The sequence below is a fragment of the Phocoena sinus genome, chromosome 10 (genome assembly GCF_008692025.1).
Source record: "Phocoena sinus isolate mPhoSin1 chromosome 10, mPhoSin1.pri, whole genome shotgun sequence".
Classification (NCBI taxonomy): domain Eukaryota; kingdom Metazoa; phylum Chordata; class Mammalia; order Artiodactyla; family Phocoenidae; genus Phocoena; species Phocoena sinus.
In genome coordinates this window covers 66293492-66314341 of record NC_045772.1, presented here as the reverse complement: position 1 = coordinate 66314341, position 20850 = coordinate 66293492, and the positions used below count along the sequence as shown (strand labels likewise).

Genomic DNA, 20850 nt, shown 5'->3' with positions numbered 1-20850 from the left:
TACAAATGTTACAGCTATTCTAGCTCTATTGTACTCTTTGGTTTTTTTTTTTTCACAAAACATGTTCACCAGAACTGCCTAATCAATGTCTTATTCATACATTTTTCCATATACATTATGAATTGACCTGTTTTTAAAGAATTATGTAATTCAGATTATATAATTTTGTTCCCCGGAAAAATAACAAGCGTACCCTGTATTTTAAATACATTTTCTGCTTTGGCAGAAAATACTAAAAGTAACACCAATGAAATCCTGTGTCACTTGCTGGGAATTGAGGGAGATTGCTGAATCCAGTTTGGGCTACTTGGATACACAAAACACACCTCATGATATCTAGCTATGTAATTGTTCTGGCCAAATTAATCTGCTAAATGTTTACAGGCCTGAAATGAGGCTTTCAGTTTTAAAAGTGGAATATTCTCCTGCCATGAAAATGAACTCTAGGATTGGGAGGAGTGTTTCTTTCTTTCTTTTTTTTTTTTTTTTCTGCGGTACGCGGGCCTCTCACTGCTGTGGCCTCTTCCGTTGCGGAGCACAGGCTCCGGACGCGCAGGCTCAGCAGCCATGGCTCACGGGCCCAGCCGCTCCGCGGCATATGGGATCTTCCCAGACCGGGGCACGAACCCGTGTCCCCTGCATCGGCAGGCGGACTCTCAACCACTGCGCCACCAGGGAAGCCCCCTAATTAATTTTAATGGTATGTGTAATTAGTAAGGAGAAGGCAGTCTTTTGTCTTAGAGATAGTGTACATTATAAAAGTGTACAACTATGCATATGAATATACCTCTAGCCATTAGGAGTCAGAAAATTTTTAAAACTTACTTTATTTCAGACATGGCTTAGAAAAGTAAAGCTGATATCAAAAGCCATTCAGCTAAAAAATACGACACCTAACAGTTCAATCAAAGCACTGACATGATATAAATATTTATAGTTCAGCCCGATCCTTAGCCCTCAAATAGCTGTGTGATTACCTAATCATAAGTGATATTCAGAACACAAATAGCATATATTTATAATATAAATGTTGCATTCTTAGACAGTTATTTAAGACTCCAGCACTGCATTAGGGGTTGTGATCTGCATTCATACTGATGCCTTACTAACATTAGACTTTATTCTTGTGAAGCATTTCACTGCCACCAACTGTGTCTTTGAAAATACCAGGCTGTACGTAATGCACACATGTCTGTGGCTGTCTGTCACAGACAATGTGGTGTCCATCCTCCAGGTTGGCTATGTGATGCTGCTACCACTAGGCAGCATTTGACCAAGTTTGGATAAAGTGCATTGGTTTAGGTATAAACTTTGGCCACTCTGCAAAAATCTCTGCGCCAAGCACTGTTTCTAGGTCTTGGGGATACAGACGTGCAGTGAGTAAAAACAGACATGGGCTCAACCCTTTGGAGATGATAGTCTAGCAAGGGAGAGAGACATTAACGAAATGAATCAGACGACCACACTAAAATATTAACACTGTGATGAGTGTCTAATGAGGTGGTTTGTCCAAGTCATGGAGATTGGGGGAAGGCATAACTGAGGTGAGACTGAGCTGAGTTATGAGGAGTTAACTAGCTGAAGAGGAAAGGAAAGAAGCTTCCAAGATCACGTGCAAAGGACCTGTGGTGAGAGGGAATGGCACCTTCATGGGATGGAGAGAAGGTCACTGTGCCCAGTATATCTTGTATATAGGGGCACAGGAGATGGGACCAGGGCATGCAGGACCCTGTAGGTCTGGTTTGGGAAGGGATGTTTTTCCTAAGAGTGTGTATAAAGTCAGATTTGCTGCCAGGAAAGATCTTTTAAATTATTAAACACCAAATTATTTTATAACGAATTACTTTGTAAAGTGGTTTCTATGGACTGGTAGGGCTGTTCCAGCAGTTTGGGGGATTGGGCACATAAACTTTCTGCCATTTGGTTAGGGATGGCTGGTTGAACAAGTATGATGATTAGACTGCTCTGATTACTTTTCGTTTTTGTTTTATTTAAAAGGAAAAGAATATGTTAATATTTTCTCAGATTATTCCTATTCACAAAGATCAAGCTTCAGATTAATTGAAAGGGCACCAGGTATGCATGGGCTTTGAACCAAGTGTAGATGTGTCCATTCACTTACATAAAAAGGATGATCCCTGTGTTGGCCATGGCATAGGACAGGCCCAGGATTCCACTGCCCATGATGGCATTACTCAGATTGAATGAAGACATTCCAAAGGAGGTGGTTCCAGGATGCTTGAAGACAAAGGGATGCGTGATAAGCAAATATTTGCCAAAGGACGAAGCTTTTTTTGGATTATTCTTATCCTATATTATCTTTACTGGAGGAGACTACCATCCAATAGGGAAGATTAAGATAAAATCACAGTGAATAAAAGTCATGACTCAACTTCAATAAAAGTGTATAATTTTCAGTGGAATGTAGTACTTGATTTAAGCAGGGGTCTCAGTAAAAATAAAAAATACAAGTTGAGTAACAAAGAAGGGAAAGCATGTAGGATTGCAGATTACATTTGGGTTAGAATGATTTCTCCAAAAAACAAATAAATTTCATAAATGATTTATGCAGCCATATGGCGAACAGGAAAAACAAGCCCTGATTCCAGTAAGGGCCTGAATAAACAGAGAATGTGCTGATCAAGGCTTGGAAAATTTCAGTCACTTTGTTTTCGCACAGAGACCCAGGTAGATCAGACATCCTCAAGTCCTGTTTACTGCCAGAGAGCAGAAAGTCACTTACATGTTCATCGTCATAATCTGTCAGCTTCTTTTTCCCCAAAAATCCATTTGTCAGAAATTTCTGACTTTCAGCATCTTCATTAGTAAATTGACTGAACACACACACACACAGGAAAAGAAGACAGTAAAAACATCTGGTAAATGCTCTGAGTTATACTTATGTTTCAGGTGATCTGTCACTGAATTAGGAAAGGAAAAACAAGACAGACTTTTTTTTCTCTTCTCCTCCACATACTACTGTTCCTTCCAGACCAATGACTGAGCCCCATTTATGAATATACTTTGGGAGAGAGGGAGAAAGTTATGAAGGAAGAAAATATTTTTTTAGTTGGGATCTTTTATAAGCCACATTTCTTTTTCACACATTGACTATGCAAAAAAAAAAAAAAAAGAGAGAGAGAGAATAATTAGAGCAAATTTTGTTGCCATTTCGAGCCCTCCCAAAGAAAGGGAACAGAGTAGTGACTGAGTTTTCTCAACTGCTAATACACCATGATCAGAGGATCTTATTAATTCAGTAAATATTTATTAAGTGCCTTGGCAATGTGATCCCATCTCACTTGATGCTCAAATGTCTCTGTGAGAGAAACTTCCATGTCTCTGCTCTAAATATGCAGCGACTATGGCTCAGAAGAGTGAGGTAGTGTGTCCAGACGCACCAGATCCCAGGTCTAGGGTCTCCCACAGTGCCATGCAGCCCTGGGCAGGGCACTGTAGCTGGTATTTTCCTCTTTTTTGGTTCCACCTTTTTATACACATATCCCTTGCTGGAAAGGAGTTGGATGGTAGCTCTGTGCTGTGTTTGGTTGCGTGTGTGTGTAGTTTAATTATTCTGAAAATGTACTTGAATTGTTAGACAATGAATGAAACTAAGAAAAACATTAAAGAAATCCAATGAATTAGTAGAAGAGTTGGGAGGACTTTAAGATGTCACTATCCATGGAACATTGTGACTGCGGTCTACTTGGTACAGGCTGGAAGCTGCACATCCCCTGACAGTACTGGTCGGCTCCTGGAGCTCTGTGCCAGAGGTTTTGAGGGTGTGGATCTAGTACCAGTCACATTTCCGAAAGGCTTGACTAATGAGTTCAGCTGCCACCGTTGCATTTTTTTTTTTTTTTTTTTGCTGTACGCGGACCTCTCACTGTTGTGGCCTCTCCCGTCGCGGAGCACAGGCTCCGGACGCGCAGGCTCAGTGGCCATGGCTCACGGGCCCAGCCGCTCCGTGGCATATGGGATCTTCCCGGACCGGGGCACAAACCCATGTCCCCTGCATCGGTAGGCGGACTCTCAACCACTGCGTCACCAGGGCAGCCCCACCAGGGCAGCCCCACCAGGGCAGCCCCACTACTGCATTTTGACACTGCAAAATATCACACAGGCTTTCTTTTTGTTACAGGAAATGCTCAAATATGTATGCTTAGTTCTTAAAAGTGCTTTATAATTAGATCGCAATTTTAGGGCATTTCTTGCATGAGAAAGTAAAATAAAATGATTGGAGACTATTTTATTAAAATAACCCTTAGAAATATAAAAGGGGAAAATAATTATTTTAGATCTGTACAAATGATCTCTTATAATAGAAGCTAATTCTGAATATACCTTATGAGAAAGAAGGATAACAAGGTTACTTTTTGAGAATAGAGAACAATATTAAGTGTAGATAGAACGAGCAGACAAAATCATAAAGTTTTGTGTGCTTTTCTAAAACTCAAGAAGTGGATTTTCTTGAACCTCATGGTGTACAAGTTAGGAACATATCCTGTCATGTTCCTCCTATTTCTGGAAGGAAGTATAATGCCCTCAGATGTTGCCTTCTTCCATCTCTGCACTTCTGCACTCCCCCTCCCTTTTGTGCTTTATTTTAATGTCCATAGTTAATATACTTGCTATGTGGAGACTGGTACACAATGTTCATAGTTGGAAACGGAGACCATAAAATGAACTGGAGCCCCAAATGGACCTAACGATTATAAAAACAAAAGTGTCATCTAGATTTAAACTCTGGAACGTCCAATGTTCTATTTTAACCTTAATCAATAAGTTAGAATCCTTTAGTCCATGAGTAATTTTTAAATGTTTAAATGTGAAAGTAAATAGACTTTCTCCTTTGAGGCATTTGCATGATCTTATTTTGGCATGAGATGAGTTGTAGTCATAAAACATGTCAAGATTGTATAAAATATACAAGAAATGTCCCCAGTGTCTTCAATGATTTAATACCAAGCCCAGCATATATTGAAAACATAAGTATAATGATTCCAAATAAATGTATTATGTTGAACTTCCCTCTAAATTTACATTTAAGAGATCTATCCAAACATAAACAAAACCCATCTTTTTAAAGTGATCATACAATTGCAAAATGATGACCCACTTGAGTCAGCAGTTAAAAGCTAGGTCACTGTAAGTGTTCCAGAACACATTATCTGAAAATAACAAAAGCATTCTTGCTCTTTCCATGACAGCTTTCAGAGGACCAAATGTCCTGTAGGACTGTTCTTAGGACCATGTCCCCTTCAGCTCTGCCACCTCCACAGAGCTCATATCTGTGTGCATCCTTCTCAGAAACAAAAGAGCCCTCAGATTTGGTCAATTTCCTGAGGGTGATGAAGTGGAGGAGGAAAAAGAAAAGTTTACAGAGTATCACCTATCTCAAAGGCACTCACTTAATCTTCAGCAAAGTAGGCGTTGGTTTGGCATTCTGCATTTTCCACTGAAGCTCAAAGAAGATAACCATCTTCTCCAAGATCAGGTAACTCCTCTGCAGATTCCAAAGCCCTGGTTCTACTACATTGTGCTTCCTCAAGGGTCACCTAACTAGAAAGCATCATATTTACATCTCCAGAGTCTCTCTCGTCTGACAACACTAACGGTTACTACTGCGCTGGCTTCTTGGAGGAAGAGCAGTGCTTCCTCCCGACACCCTTCCTGGATGTTGTGGATGCAATAAGACGTCTCGGTTTGAGGATAATATTCTCTACTTCAGACTGAGATTTGGTCAAATATTCACTTCTGAATGTCTTAAGTCGTGCATAATTTGTGTTATATAATATTTTGTGAGAAATTAATAAACTTATCAAATAACAATTGTGCAGCTACTATGTACCAGGCAGTACCATTAACATGTTGTAGTGGCATCGTGAACATCTGGACAGGGAGAGGTTACGCAAAGCAGGGGGTGGTCACTTCTAACTGGGGGAAGGCTTCACAGGAGAACTAACATTGAGCTGAGTCTTGAAGGATGAGTGCAGTCAATAGAGAAAAAGGGTAAGGTAAGTGGGTAATACTAAAAAAAAAAAGGGCATTTCAGGCACACAGAGCAGAGTTAATGAAGGAACAGGAGCTCTGAGTGGCTCGACAAGGCTAGGAAAGAGGGTACAAACAGGGAGCAGGGCAAGAGATGGACAGGAGAGCTAGATGAGGGCCAGATCATGCAAGGCCTTATATGCCAAGCAATGTATGTATAGTCCAATCTTTCTCCTATAGCTAATGGGGAACCACTGAAAGGGTTTACCCAGGGATAGGACATAAGTCAATTTGCAATTGTAAAAGATAACTTTTGCAAGGGATGTGCAGGGCTAGTTGGAAGAGAGCAAAATATAAGACAGGAAGACAAATCAGGGCTGTTCTAGTAGACAGGTGACAGATGATGAGGGCCTGTAATAAGATGACAATAGAATAGGTACAGACAAGCGGGTAGATTTGAAATATTAATGAGGTAGACCCAACCAGATATAGTTGAACATTGGATGTGCAGTTTCGGGGAAAGGATGAGTCAAAGTTGACACCAAACATCCTTTGATTGAGTTCCTGAATGATAGTGATGACTTTCACCAAGATGGGTTTGCTTGAGGAGGGACAGAGTTTGAAGGGAATGGCAGTAGTTCAATATTAGACATCACAAGTTTGACTTTATCAATGAGACAATTCAGACACATGAGTCATCCAGTAGAGATATGTAGTAAACACATCTGTGAGTTGAAATAGAAGAGGAACAGGCGGAAGATATGGCATATGTTCAGTGGGTGAAGCCTGATGGCTGTGAATAAGCTTGCTCATAGGACAGTTTTAGCCAGAGAAGAATCCCTGCAGAACTCTGGAGACGTAGCAACACTTACAGGGCAGTCAGAGGAAGAGGAGCCTGAGAGAATAGTCCAAAAGGTAACAGAAGTGATAGGCTAATATCATTTAAATTATTCTATATTATTAATAGGGACAAGAACACTGTAACTGCAATTCTAAATTAATCACACAAAGGATTAACATACAATAATAATATAATAATGTGTACTTCAGGATCAGAGAGTTGATGCGCTAACAGCAAAGTCATTATTATCTCTCGAATAGGTAATAAATCCTATTTTTCCCAACAAAAACCTTGTTTTCCATGTCCATAAATGTCTCTTATTTTTCCATGGAACCTGGTTATTTTAACCCCATACCTGCTCATTGCCGCCTTTTCTAAATTTCCCATCCCGGTGTAGCTATCTTGAATACTTTCTCCACTGATGCTCTCATCATCAGGTTCGATGTTGACATTGCTCAGTTCCATGGGATCCATTTGAGCTGTCAGCGCTTTCTTGTCCACGCACAAGCTCCTTCAGTGTAAACAAGATACTGTACCTTCAGCTTGAGGCTCTTCTACTTGGAGTTATGTTCAGAACACTCTGTTCTGCACACAGAACACAAAATAAATCATTATAATTTACTTTAAATTAGATAAATAAACACTAGTCACCTATTTGTGTATGTTCTCTGTAAAAACATGGAAAGGAAGTAAACTCCTAAAAACTTCACATAAACATGTCCCCAGAGCTTCCATTACCCAATACAAAAAAAAAGAAAATGGAAGAGAAAAAGGAAAATTCTTAATAAACTGCCAAATCAGCAGGTATTTATAGAATGCCTATGTGTGGCAGGTGCTTTGCTAGTCACTGTAGGAAGAAAAAAAAATATTAAGACATGGCAGCAGTCTTTAAGAAGCTTTAGCTATTAGTAAGCAGATTGCATGACTTAAAAAGGGCGACAATAGTAAACTGTTGATAAAGGAAGATCTGCCAAGGCGTAATCTACCAGTGTCTCTACCAGCAGTAACACAGAAAATTACTGCTTTAATTTGTTAATTGGGCATGAAAGAATTAACAACGCCAAAATGCTTGATAACATGCAACACAGGGTAGGATCAGCCTCAGGGAACCACTTTCCAGGCCCTTGGATCATGAAGCCAAAGTTAAGAATAGTAACCAAAGCAAGTACAGGTTTGTCTTTGAATCAGCCTCAGTCACCATTTATATAAAGTTGAAATGCACTTTAACAAGAAAAGGGTCCAGCTTTTAGGCTCTGCTCTGCCTTTAATTTGTTGGATTTCAGCCCAAGTTATTTAACTTTTTGACCTCATTTTCCTCAACTGTAAAGTGAAAAGGAGTGGACTGGCACTGTGTTAAAAGATGCTATGAACCCATTAATGGTAATGTTCTGAAATTTTTACTATTGAAATTCTTGTTGAAGCGTTATATTGGGAGAAACACTATTACTCTTGGAATGTGTGGTTCTGAAACATGCACTACCCATTTGGTAAGGAAATCCTGAGTAGAGAAACTAACATAAAAATTGCTCCAGAATTCATGGAATCCACAAATCCCCTGACAAACATGAAACAGCCACATGACAAGGCCTCCACAATCCAGGGCTGCAGCAGCACATCTGTGAAAGACAGCTCACACTCAACATGAGTTCACACCCCAAATCACAAAAATTACATATCACACACAGAAACTCATTAGGAGTGTCAGCAGGCACAAGAAATAATAAGATTCATACCCGAGTGACTACAAACTGCAAGGTAACTTAAAATGGACTTTAAAATTAATATAATAAAACGTAATAAAAGATTCAAAATAAGAAATAACATCCACAGATTAAGAACATGGTAAAAAAAAAATCAGGTTAGTTTGAGAAACAGCCAAAAAAAGAATTCTAAAAATAAAATGTATAGTCATATAAAAAACTCAGCTGAAGGGAGAGTAATGAAACTGGAAGATAGATCAGTGGAAATCACTCTGATTATATCACAAAGAAAGAAAGAAAAATATAAAGAAGTTAAGAGACATGGGGAAGAAAAATGAGAAAAAGAAGGTTAAACATACCCTAATAGTTATTCTAATATGAGAAAATTATGAGACTAGGGAGAGACCAAAAGGACATAATGGCAAAGAATTGTTGGGAGCTAAAGAAAGATAGTAGTTCTCAGGATTTAAAAAAACACACGGTACTTCAAGCAAGAGGAAGAAAAATGAATATATTCATTAATATGAGGTAGTGTAAGTGTATAACATCAAAGATGAAGAGAGAAATGTTAAAAGCACTAGAGAGAATAGAAGTAAGACACACATACAGTTTAAAAAAGAGAGGGCTTCCCTGGTGGCGCAGTGGTTGAGAGTACGCCTGCTGATGCAGGGGACACGGGTTCGTGCCCTGGTCTGGGAAGATCCCACATGCCGCGGAGCGGCTGCGCCCGTGAGCCATGGCCACTGAGCCTGCGCGTCCGGAGCCTGTGCTCCACAACGGGAGAGGCCACGACAGTGAGAGGCCTGCGTACCGCAAAAAAAAAAAAAAAAAAAGAGAAACTTGTACTGAGTACAAAGGCTTCTCTCAGCACCACACAGTATCAGTTTCACTTCCCAGTAGCAATCACTAACGACAGTTACTGTTTTTAGTTCTTCATTTAAAGTTAGTCATTCTAAATTTAAATTATTCACTAAAACCTCTCTGACTTGGTTTATCAACTCTAGACTGACACTTAGGAAGGATAAGGAAATTAGCATACTTCTTTCTATACTCCTAATTCCTTCCCCCACCCTCCTAATTGTTTCAGTTCATGAAATACTTCTACAATGTTAAGATGCATAATAATTTCATCCTATTCTGTAAAACAAATCATAATTTATCTAGAGGATGTTTCTGAACACTGAAAATGAATAATCAGTATTTACAACATTATGATTGTGTAAGTAGTATGCCCAAAGAACCTACAGTATATTTGACTGCATAATAAAGGAAATATAATCCTATATTACTAAAACTTTGAATGCAAATTATCCATGCTCTTTTACTTTCTGAACAGCTTCCTCCTCCATCCTCTGGGTCTTGTTCAGCTGCCAGTTTCTTGAATGCCATGCCATCTCCGTTCTTCAATTCATTTTGCATTGTGCTGAAATATTGCCTTGAATAACTTTTTTTCACACAATAGGTCCATGTTTGTAAACAGAATTTCTGAGTTGTGTCATGTTGGAAAATGTCTTTATTTTGCCCTCAAACTTTTTTGATTGTTTGAATTCTAGATTCAAAATCATTTTCCTTCATAATGTGGAAGATATTTTCCTCTTGACTTCTAGCTTCCACTGATGAGTGAGATTCTCCTTCCTTTGACTTTTTTTCTTTTGGAGGGTTTTAGGATCCTTATCACAATCTGAAATTTCTCCAAGATGTAACTAGATGTGAGTAGTTTTAAAACTTCATCATACACCGCACGTGGAGAGACCATTCATTGAAAAGACTTGTGTCTTTCTTCTGACCATGAAAATGTTCTACTATTTTAAATCTGTTTCCTCCCTCTAAAACTTGTATTAGTCATGTATTGGACCACTTGATCTCTATTGCCAAGATTTTCTCTTTATTTCCCATCTCTTTATTACTCAGTGTTCAGGGATAGTTCCTCAATGTCCAAAATAACAAATTTGATCTTCAGTTGTGTGACATTGTGATATAATAATAAATATCCATTTGATCTTCATCCTCATTCCTGGCACAGAGCTCCAAATGTAATACAATAAATTAATATTTGGGTTTTGTCCCCAGTTCCTGAAATAGCTCTGGAGTGATAAAGGAGTTTTTTTTGTTGTTGTTATTCATAACAAGACCCTTTCAACCACACCTGAGTGTACCTTAATGAAGTGACTTTTGTAAAGCCCCTAAGGATGAGGGAGCTGGTTGCCAGGGGAACCAACCAAGTGATTAGACAGTTGGAGCTGTCAGCCCCACTTCCAACCTCCTGGGAGAGGAGAGTGGGTGGGGACTCACTAATGGCCAGTGAGTTAATCAGTCATGCCTAGTTAATGAAGCCTCTATAAAAAAATCCTAACTAAAGGGGTTTGGAGAGCTTCTGGATTGGTTATCATATGGAGGTGCTAGGAGGGTGGCCCACCAGGCAAGGGCATGAAAGCTCTGAGATCCCTCCCTTCATACTTTGTCCTATGCATCTCTGCCGTCTGGCAGTTCCTGAATTATATCCTTTTATAATAAACCAGTAATCTAGTAAGTAAACTGTTTTCCTGAGTTCTGTGAGCAATTCTAGAAAATTATTAAATCTGATTTATAGCCGGCTGGCCAGAAGTACGGGAGGTCTGGACTTGCCATTGCATCTGAAGTGGAGGCAATCTTGTGGGACTGAGCTCTTAACCTGTGGGATCTGATGTTGATTCCAGGAAATAGTGTCAGAACTGACTGAACTGTAGGACTCCCAGCTGGTGTGGGAGAATTTGCCAGTGTGAGAAAAACCCATACTTTGGGTATCAGAAGAAAGTATTAAGAGTAGAGTAGAAAAACATTGTTTACTTTTAATCTGTACCCATTTTACTTTTCAACCTGCCCACTAATTATTTTTCACACTCATGTTTTTAATTTCTGAGAATCTGTTCAGTCTCTTCCTCTCTTTTCATAACATCTTTTTTTGTTTGTTTTACAGTTGCAGTATTTACTCAACCCTTTCTAAGGCTATTGATTAGAAGTTTCCAAAAGCTCTTTTTGTCCCCTAAATTATGTCTTTTTTTCTGGAGTTATTCTCTTTGTTAATCTTGGCCCTTCTCTTCCATATGCCTGGTTTTTCTTAAACTCTTAGCGATCCTAGGTTGTCTGCTCATATTTGTGAATGAAGAATATATTGGTTAGCTTAGAAAGCTAGTCCTTGGGGTTTCTCTGAAATCTTGCAGGCTCATTACACTGATGGGTTGCTCCCTTGTGGGTCCTGGGTAAGTGGGGTCTATGCACCCGGTCTGTGTGCAGAGCACCAGCAGGACCCTACTCACAGACACAGCTGGCACTGTAGGCGAGGTGCCTCTGGAAGAAAAACACAGTGATGTATTTTCCCCTTTTGACGGAGCTTCCATTCCTGCTTGTGATCTCTTTTTGCCTGCTGTGGAGGCCCTGGTATTTATTATAGAGTCCATTCTCAGGCTCTCTTTCAGACTAGATTATCCTTATCCTTTGGGCAAAAGAGGCAGCCCAAACAGACCAAGAGTCCAAACCAAGGCTCCTTGGTGAACACCTGATCAATGGTTGTTGGTGATTCACGCCTCCTCTTTGTATATATTGACTCAACTTGGAACCGCTACTGGGTCCTTCTGGAGAAAGCCCATTTACCTGGTTTACCCCGGTTCCTTTTCTCTTTCACAGGTTTTCCAGCCCTATCTGCTTCCTGGCTTCTAGGAATTCTTAAAACTTCCATTTGTTATTGACACTGCTATTATTTTACAGAACTTTTGTTCATTTAAAAAGTACCATTTTGTTTGAAGTTTCATTCTTTGAATCCCTCAGTGGTAGGTCATAAGCCCCCTATTTTAATCTACTCTCAAAGCTTCATAAACCAAGGATTCCTCAAGTCACAGCTTTGGCCCAGGCCTCTACTGTGATCTCCAGTTCCAAGTGTCCAGATATACACTTGCATATCTCAAAGGTAGTTTAAATTCAATGTGTCTAAAAATCTAACTTGCGATAGTTCCCCTTCTTCCAATATTTCCTCTCCAAAGAATGTTGTCACCATTTATCCAGCTCCTCAAATCAGAAATATCAGTCTTCTATTATAATTTTTTTTTATCCCTTACATCCAGCCTTTTCCAAAGTCTAGTTGATTTTACAAACAAATTATTTCTCAAATTAGGCTACTTCTTTCCCTTCCTTACACCATCAGTCTTGTCCAAGCGACCATCATTTCTTACGTTGTCAATTGCAACAATTGTAATTGGTGCCTTGAGTCCTTTCTTGCCTACTTTCTCCCTCCTCATTCATCTTCCACACAACATCCAGAGTGATCTTTTAAAAACAAAACTTAGGTCATGTCATTCATTTGCATAAAACCTTTTATTGTCTTCACTTTACTCTTAGGATAAAGTCTAAGATTCTCAGCATGCCCACAAGGTTCCACATGGTCCCTCCACTTCTGGCTTCATTCCTTCCACACTCTCCCCACTTCACTGTACTAGCTACTCTGGCCTCCTTTTCCATTTCAGGGACTTCCCAAGTTCTCTACCACCTCAGGCCATTTGCACATTCAGGTCGCTGTGCCTGGAATGATCTCCCCCTCCTGCATGCCATGATTTGCTTAGTCAATCCCTCTGGGGGATTACAGGAGTATACATGTCAGCAGTCCTGGGGACTTCAGCTAAAGTCTATTTCACACTGTACTTATTCAGAGGAACCTCATTAATTTCATTCACATTAAGCAATGCTAATCCCAGGGTTAAAAACAAAAGAGAACATGTCAAACACTCTTATGGTACTTACTACATGCCAGACATTATTACAAGAGCTTCACATCTATCAACTCATTGAATTCTCACAGCATCCTACTGAGGTAGGTACTATTTTTGTTCTTATTCCCATTTTACAGATGAGGTAATGAACGTCCAGAGGGGTTGAGCATACTCTATGCTACACCACCTCTGTGCTGTTGTCTCTACTACAGAGAACTAAAGCCCAGACAGGAACAGAAAATCTGGCTTTGGTGATAAATAGAACTGGTTGTAAGTTCTGACCAAATTAACTAACTTCTGACGAAAGTCATCCCGTATGCAAAATGAGAATAAAGCAGTGTGAGGGTTTAAATGATATGCATGGCAAAGTGTGGTTTGTAGTAAGCCCTCAATAAATTTAAATCCCTCTTCCCTCTCCCAATCATCAGAATTTAATTACTGCCTACATCTGCATGCAAATGTGTCTAGTATTTAATATGAATATCCACACACGCATATGATTTACCATAGGCAGTTAGAGGACCTTACAATTCTCAAACTCTCACAAACATTGTAAGCAAGGTAGGTACTCCTTCACAAATAAAAAAATTGAGACCTAATCTCATACTATTTTCACCATATATAAAACACTTACATTTTTAGTTGTATGGTTATTTGATAAATAACTGTCTCCTCCGATAGGTAAAAAATTTCATGAAGGTGGGAACAAGGCCAGGTTTGTAGACTACATATACATATTCCCATCATCTAGCACAGTGCCTGGTGATACATTCTCCTAAGACCAAGGCAACTTTTTATGATCTCCTTTATAAATACAAGTACACATTCTTGTTATAGCTTTCTAGGTTAATATTTCAAAGTGAAATAGAAATGTTCCCTTCTGGTTCCCAAGAGAAAGAACAGCTTTGTTAGACAAAGAATGTTCAAAATTCTTCTAAAAGAGAAATCACATTTGGTTTGACAGAACTTTTGGTAGTCTAGCCTTTCTAGCTAATGATGTTAAGTTTCTCTGCAAAGGAGATTTTGCAGAAACAGACTGGATATTCCGGTGCAGTGGTCTTCTGCCTTGCCATCTTACTTCACTCATTCATGAAGGTGCAAAATCAAAACTTGAAACAAAGGCATTTGGCACACTATCACCATTTGGAAGACTTTGTTTCATCATATTTATTAAGCCAGCCAGATGTCCTAAACAGCTGATTCCTTGTATTCAATTTCTAGTTATTAAACATTATGCATAACATTTCTTTGTAGCATTATTTATGAGCATTTATTTTACCCGATAAGTGAAAGTGAAAAAGGAGCTAGCATTTCCCACTATCGCTATTTGTTTTGTCTTTCACGCCAGCCCAGTTCTGATGAATCTACTCTGAAATCTAGGTTTAGGTGACAGAGTTTACACTTTGGTTGAGTGCGCAGGAAGTAGCTTGTCCTGCAGCTTCTAAAAGCCAAATTATCTTGCATCCGAGGAACTGATTTAAATCCACATCCAAAATATATCTTAGATAAATGAACATAGGTTTGACAATGAAATAAACCTAATTACCTTTATGTGAAATTCTCTTAAACAATTTCCCCAACAATGCCATTCTAGTCACACATTGATATTCAGATGGCTTATTAGCCTACGGCATGATTTCTCACAGAAATTAGCTTCCATAAGAGCTTTCACTGTCATTCAGTCTGATGTACGTCTTAGAAAAGAAACTGCCAATAATAGCAGAACCATATTCACTTGACTACTTCCTATTGCTGGTGATAATAGTTTAGAACTTTTCATTCCCTTCCTCTACTTAGACATAGCTTAGAAACAATATCAAAGGAGAACTAGAAAAGTTAAAAGAAATAACCTTATGCTGAGGTCTTGTCCCTTTGCTAAGAATATTACATGCTTGTTAATATAAGAATTAAAGCAGCCCTTTGATGAGATATAAAGGACTATTCATAAAATCTGAATACATTATTTTGCTTACAAATTTTCCAGCTCTGCTCTGAGAAAAAGACATAGATTCTCTAGTCATCTTAAATGTTAAGAAATATCTGAAATTCCTGCATAAATTTTAGTTCCTATTTTCCCAAACAATAGTTTGTTTCCAGAAATGAACAGCAATATGTAACAGATATGAAATTAACATAGTGAACTGTCTGTTCTATCCATGTTAATACATGATATTTAATAATCTGTCATAAATTATGCATACACTAAGTTCCAAAATGTCTACATTCTATATAATAGATACTGGACCACCCCCAGAGTTAGTTTCTTTCTTCTGAAAATAAATTTTTTTACTTTCTTTAAAGTAACTCATGTATTAAAAATAATAGCTTCAATAACCCATAAAGCACACTGTATAACATGGTTAAAGAAAACTCAACAGTTTAGCTCTCAAAACTACATTTCTCGGTACTTAAAAGTTACTGATATACTTCCTAGGAGTATAAATATAAAGAATTTCCAGAAAATCGCAAAACATTATCTAAATATAAATCGCAACAAATAGAAGATCTTGGTCTGTAAAATAAATGGCCATCTTTTACAGGAAACATACCTAAATTTCTTTAGTTCATCAAAAATAAAAATTCTTTCATCCAACAAGTTGCCCATGAATATGATATATATAATTTCAAATATTTTTCACTGAGTTATAAAACACTCAGTTTTGTTATCACCTGTGCACTTAATTAAAATAATCACCATACATTCTGTAAGAAGCTCAAAATACAAGGGTACTTAAATCCATTAAGAATTCTCCCCATCTGATTAATAAATTTGAGGAATAGAGCTCAAATTTTTAATGATTCCAGTCCTTCCAAATCCAAAGCTTTGCTTATATTCTACTCAATCTCTCAGTTTCTTCTAGTAAGTTTGCTGCAAAAATACTCCTTCACTAAAATGGTTACATAAGAAGACAAGGTAAGACACAACTTCTGTTTTGCATTTGACAGTGATGCAGCCCAAACATTTAGCTTTTCACATCTGCTGCAGTGATGTGATGTTCCTTCTTTGATTAGACTACGTTTTTGTTTTCAAGATAAAGAAAACCTTTAATGTTATAACACTGAGAATGCACTTCTCAAACATTAGACTTCCTCCTAAGACAAATTAAGTTGGTTCCTCAGAGTGATTAACCAGGAAATGTAAATAACTAAACCCTTGTTACCTGCTGGTTTTGCAATGTTTCTCTTTTCTATTATCCACCTAAACTTATCTGCAAAAGAAAACTGCAATCAGGATCTGGGTAAATAATTTCAATGTCTGACATTATATTGAATTGAGCTTTTTTTAAAGAGAAAAAAAAAGTTACCCAAGTAGTATTTTCAAACATTTTAATTTGTAATAAATAATCAATACCATAAAAAGAAGAGAGGAAGCATTATTTTAACACTGCAAATGTTCATGTAAAAACAGCTTTACCTTAATTATTTATCCAGTCCTGTGCAATCTTTCCGGAATTGTTTGGAATGGCAGACCCCTGTTGCAGAGGTGACTTATGTGAACCTTTGGGGATCTAGACAATGATTTAAAGACCAGTGGGAGTGAACTAGACAAGCCAATCACCACCACCACCTCTCACCCCAACACCTCCCTCTGTCCAACTTGCGTCAGCTCTTAAAAAAAAGAGAAGCTAAATCAGTTTACTGTTGTACATTTGGATTAAACATCAGTTACACCAATTTCTATTTGCTTTTAGATTTTGGGCTTTTATGCAACAAACTACTCACTTACTGAAAGTTTTTTCTTGATTCGTGTCATTCTGTATCAAGATTCTATCGGTTGGTTGACTGATAAATCTCAAAATGTTAATTTTTCCACAGGTTTATGAACTTAAGTTAAAGTAAAATAATACCAGAATAACGGAGTCAGACTGCTTAATGAATATTGTAATCAGAATGCATAGAAAATATTCATTGAATAGCAAAAGAGTTATTTGCTTTTGAATTGTCGATTTTATTCAGAGGAAATGTTATAGAATAACAGACACTCCCAACAGCACCAAGTTACTCAAGGTGCCGTGAGGTTGGAAATCATAAGCCCTGTCAGCCTCTGCTACCATTTCAAAGGCAGTGTGCTGAGTAAGCAAAACACTATTTGGAGTTTTTAAAGAATTTCTAAACAGACATTTTCTCCCTTTCAAAAAAATCTGCTTGGCTTTCCACGTATTAGAGGAAGAGTTCAAATATGTTGGCAAATAATTCATTCTGTTATGAAAATGTATAAAGCAGACTTATTTCTGAAAGTGAGGTGAGAAAAACAAATTAAAAAATCAATCCAGAATTAAGGGTTCTTTGCCTTTTTAATATTTATAACGTGGATAAACTATCTGATAACCAATCAGAGGGAATGCTAGATTGCAACAGTTGTGTCAATTCCCTATTTCTAAAAAAAAAACCCGACTAAACATTGTTCTTTGAGTAGGAAATTCTTAAGTTGATGCAAGACATTAAACATTAAACAAAACGTCCAGTTATCCATTCCTCTTTTCCATTTTAAATGTGCCCATTTTGTCTATTAACTTTATCATGGTATGTTTACATTCAGTTGTCTTTTAGTTAGCTGCTTCTTTATTTTTCAGAGCTACCTTGTAGTTTTGTGCCTTATCAGATAAAAATTATTATGGTCTAGGGGAAAAATGATAATAAATACACTAATTTTAATTTCAGACAAATTTAAAGACTATTCCTTTTCAAATTACTTCCATCATTTAATTATAATCTCTCCAACTTAAGATTTCCTTCTGTTTGCAAAGTTACCAGATGAGTATAAAATTAAGAAAGGAAAAACCTGCACTAATTGTTAGAAAATGAAACACTTGTATTCTAGTAAAAGTCCATTTAATAGTGGAAATCCATTTCATACTATATCTTCATATAAAATAGAGTGGAGATAAATGTATAAACACCCACAGCTTTACTTCTCTTAAAATTTTAAGCTTTGGCTTCTATATAATTCTGATCTTCAAGTTCACTAAATAATTATAGCAAATTAGCGTGTTGGATTAAAATTAAAAGTACACATAAGAGACTTCTATGAAGGGTCTTTTCATATTTCTTTAGAACCTACTCTAATTACAAAATTCTTATCACAGAACTTTCCTAACATTGACTCAAAAATCAAATACACACATACAAAAGCTAATTTGACAAAAGTTGGCTGAATTAAAATGACTTAGGAACGTTTTTGTTATTTAACGATTTTTCCCCTAGATATTTGGCATGTTTAGACATGCAAAAATTAATGAAGAAATGTATGGTCTGGCCTTGACAAAACTCACAGTAACTTTCCTTAACAGACTTAAACATTATAGTTTCATGTCCTGAACATTTCTTAAAATCATATCATAATGTGATTTCACATATATATTTGGTAATAGATTATTCTCTTTTGATTTTTTAAAAACACAAATGCTACATATTCTGTTAGGTTCTGATTTGGTTCAAGCATCACTGTGCAAAGAGGTAATGGACCAGAATATGTACAGAATTTTAAAAAATGAATAAAATGAAAAATATATGGGTAGTGAATAATGAAGCAAGTCCTTCACATAAGGAATTCATATAAGTGCCACCAAGAACAGGTATATGAAACTTGGTCAGGGTAGGGGGGTAGTCTGCAGGCGGTAAAATATGTCCACTTAAAGGGATACCGGGCTTCCCAAATTATAACATGATTAATATTAGCAGAATTGCACCATACGCCATAGGATTCCAGAAGATGAAAAGTCCCCAGGGGCTGAGGCCATCCAAGACGACTTCAGGGAGCCTAAGGACCTAGAAGAGTGCCCTAAAGTCCAGGTGAGATTGCAACGGGTAGAGAGGAAAGGGAGAGGCATCCTGGACGCAAATTGTAGACATGATAAAAGCATATTCTGGCAACGGTGAAAAGTAGTCTGGCTGCAGCAGAGACTTTTCAGAGCAAAACGGAATAGAATGGAAGAGTCCAGGCTGTAGAAGGCGCTAAATCTTGGGACTCAGATTTTTGTGATCAGGATCTCTTGAAAGCTTCTGAAGAAAATCATAGAATCAGCAGGGAAGGGAATAAGATGGGATGATAGGGTGGAGCTAGAGACAGGGACAAGAAGGGTGCTGAGGATGTTGGCTGATGGCCGAGCTTTGGTGCTATTTGCCTGTCTGAGAACAATGGCAGAAGAGAAGGCAGATGGAAAGGATTTAAAGTGGGGTCAGTGGTAGTTTGACTCTTTCTTATACTACTGCTTCCATTTAGCACTCTCACTAGCTCACAACACACGCTGTGAATTTTATGTGATCATTCTATAAGAAATAAGAAACTTGCAATAAAATCTTCATATTCCTTTACATAGAGAAAGAGAATATATGGTGGTAACTCATCCATTTCAGGACCCCTCCCATTAATCTGTGGCTATTCTTTTCAAATAGTACAGAGAAGGTCCTAGAATGTATATCCCCATATGTTACCTATTAAAAGTACAAAATTGCTGACTCAAAATAAACTGATTCAGATCACATCCATGCATTGAATCAGGTTTTTTTCTTGCCCATACTTAAAAGCATTGCTCATCTTGTTTCAAATTTCTACATTCATCGATTTCTTCGAAGGGAAAGTTCCAGCTGGATAAAGTTAAAATTGGTCAACAATTAAAAAAAAAATCCCTTAGCCAGATCATCATGGCATTTTTCAATGACACTGGGAAAGGCAACCTCTTGTTCTCATCATGACTGTACCCAAATTTCTAATTTTAGTCATGGGACAAAATAATACTTGGCAATACGATGTGCTTATAGTCAAATTGGAAGAAGATGGGTAGCAACAGTAACAACTAGGAAACACAATGACCTAATTTTTAATAATTTTTTATCGCCTTTGTATCTGTATTCACTTACTTTTCTTTGCCCTTACTTCAATTTCCCTTTAGGTCACCTACCTTTTTCCTTGCTTCTGTTTCTTGTTAAGTTTTCTGTGTCTTTAAGATGTCTTAATTTCCAAGAAGAGAATTTTATCATATCCAGGCTTTAGATTTGTAAACTCAAAATCTGGTATAGTAGATCAGTTTCCAAGATTATAGGTCTGTTCTCATCCAACAGCCAATATTAGTGCTTCCAAATACGGACAAAATGTGCATTAATCCAACTTTTCTATTTTTTTTTTTTATAGTATTATAGGTAAACGTCTGTCTGACCAAATCACTTCTAGAAATGGAAAACACTAGCACAGCCACAGTTAGAAACAAGATTTTGGTTACTTCTTTTTAACATAGGATTTACTCTCTGGCTTTTGGGTTTCAGGCTTAGGGTGATGTGATCTTTTTTGATGTCACTCTTTGGCCCTCCAAATTCTTCACCTTATCTCTCTTAGTATGAATACATGCAAAAAAGAAAAAGAAGAAAAACCATACAGAAATGTTGCAGAAATCTTCCTAAATCATTCAAATAGCAGAATTCATGTTATCCTAGGGGTGACCTGAGCACGTAGGTCCTTCCTGCAGAGTGAGGGAAGCATAGGGGTGCTATAGGTCTCTTTCTTCATGGTTATGAAATTATTAATCTCAATTTACAGAAAAAGAAATAAGGACTACAAGAAAAATATGAATATGACCCCCAA

General features: G+C 37.6%; 1 protein-coding gene across 2 annotated transcripts in view; it reads right to left on the bottom strand.

Moving 5' to 3' along the window:
* The window catches only part of SLC38A4 (solute carrier family 38 member 4), a 67002-nt gene that overhangs the window by 21962 nt on the left and 24190 nt on the right, over positions 1-20850 (bottom strand). Inside the window, exons 1-4 of one of the 2 annotated variants that reach the window (XM_032645608.1) lie at positions 16687-16742; positions 7188-7417; positions 2744-2834; positions 2123-2238 (exon numbers count right to left, since the gene is read on the bottom strand). In XM_032645608.1, the coding sequence (XP_032501499.1) occupies positions 2123-2238; positions 2744-2834; positions 7188-7306 (326 nt within the window). In that variant the 5' untranslated portion in view covers positions 7307-7417; positions 16687-16742. Of the gene's footprint in view, positions 1-2122; positions 2239-2743; positions 2835-7187; positions 7418-16686; positions 16743-20850 lie in introns of those variants that run through there. The other variant, XM_032645609.1, reaches the window with a different exon arrangement.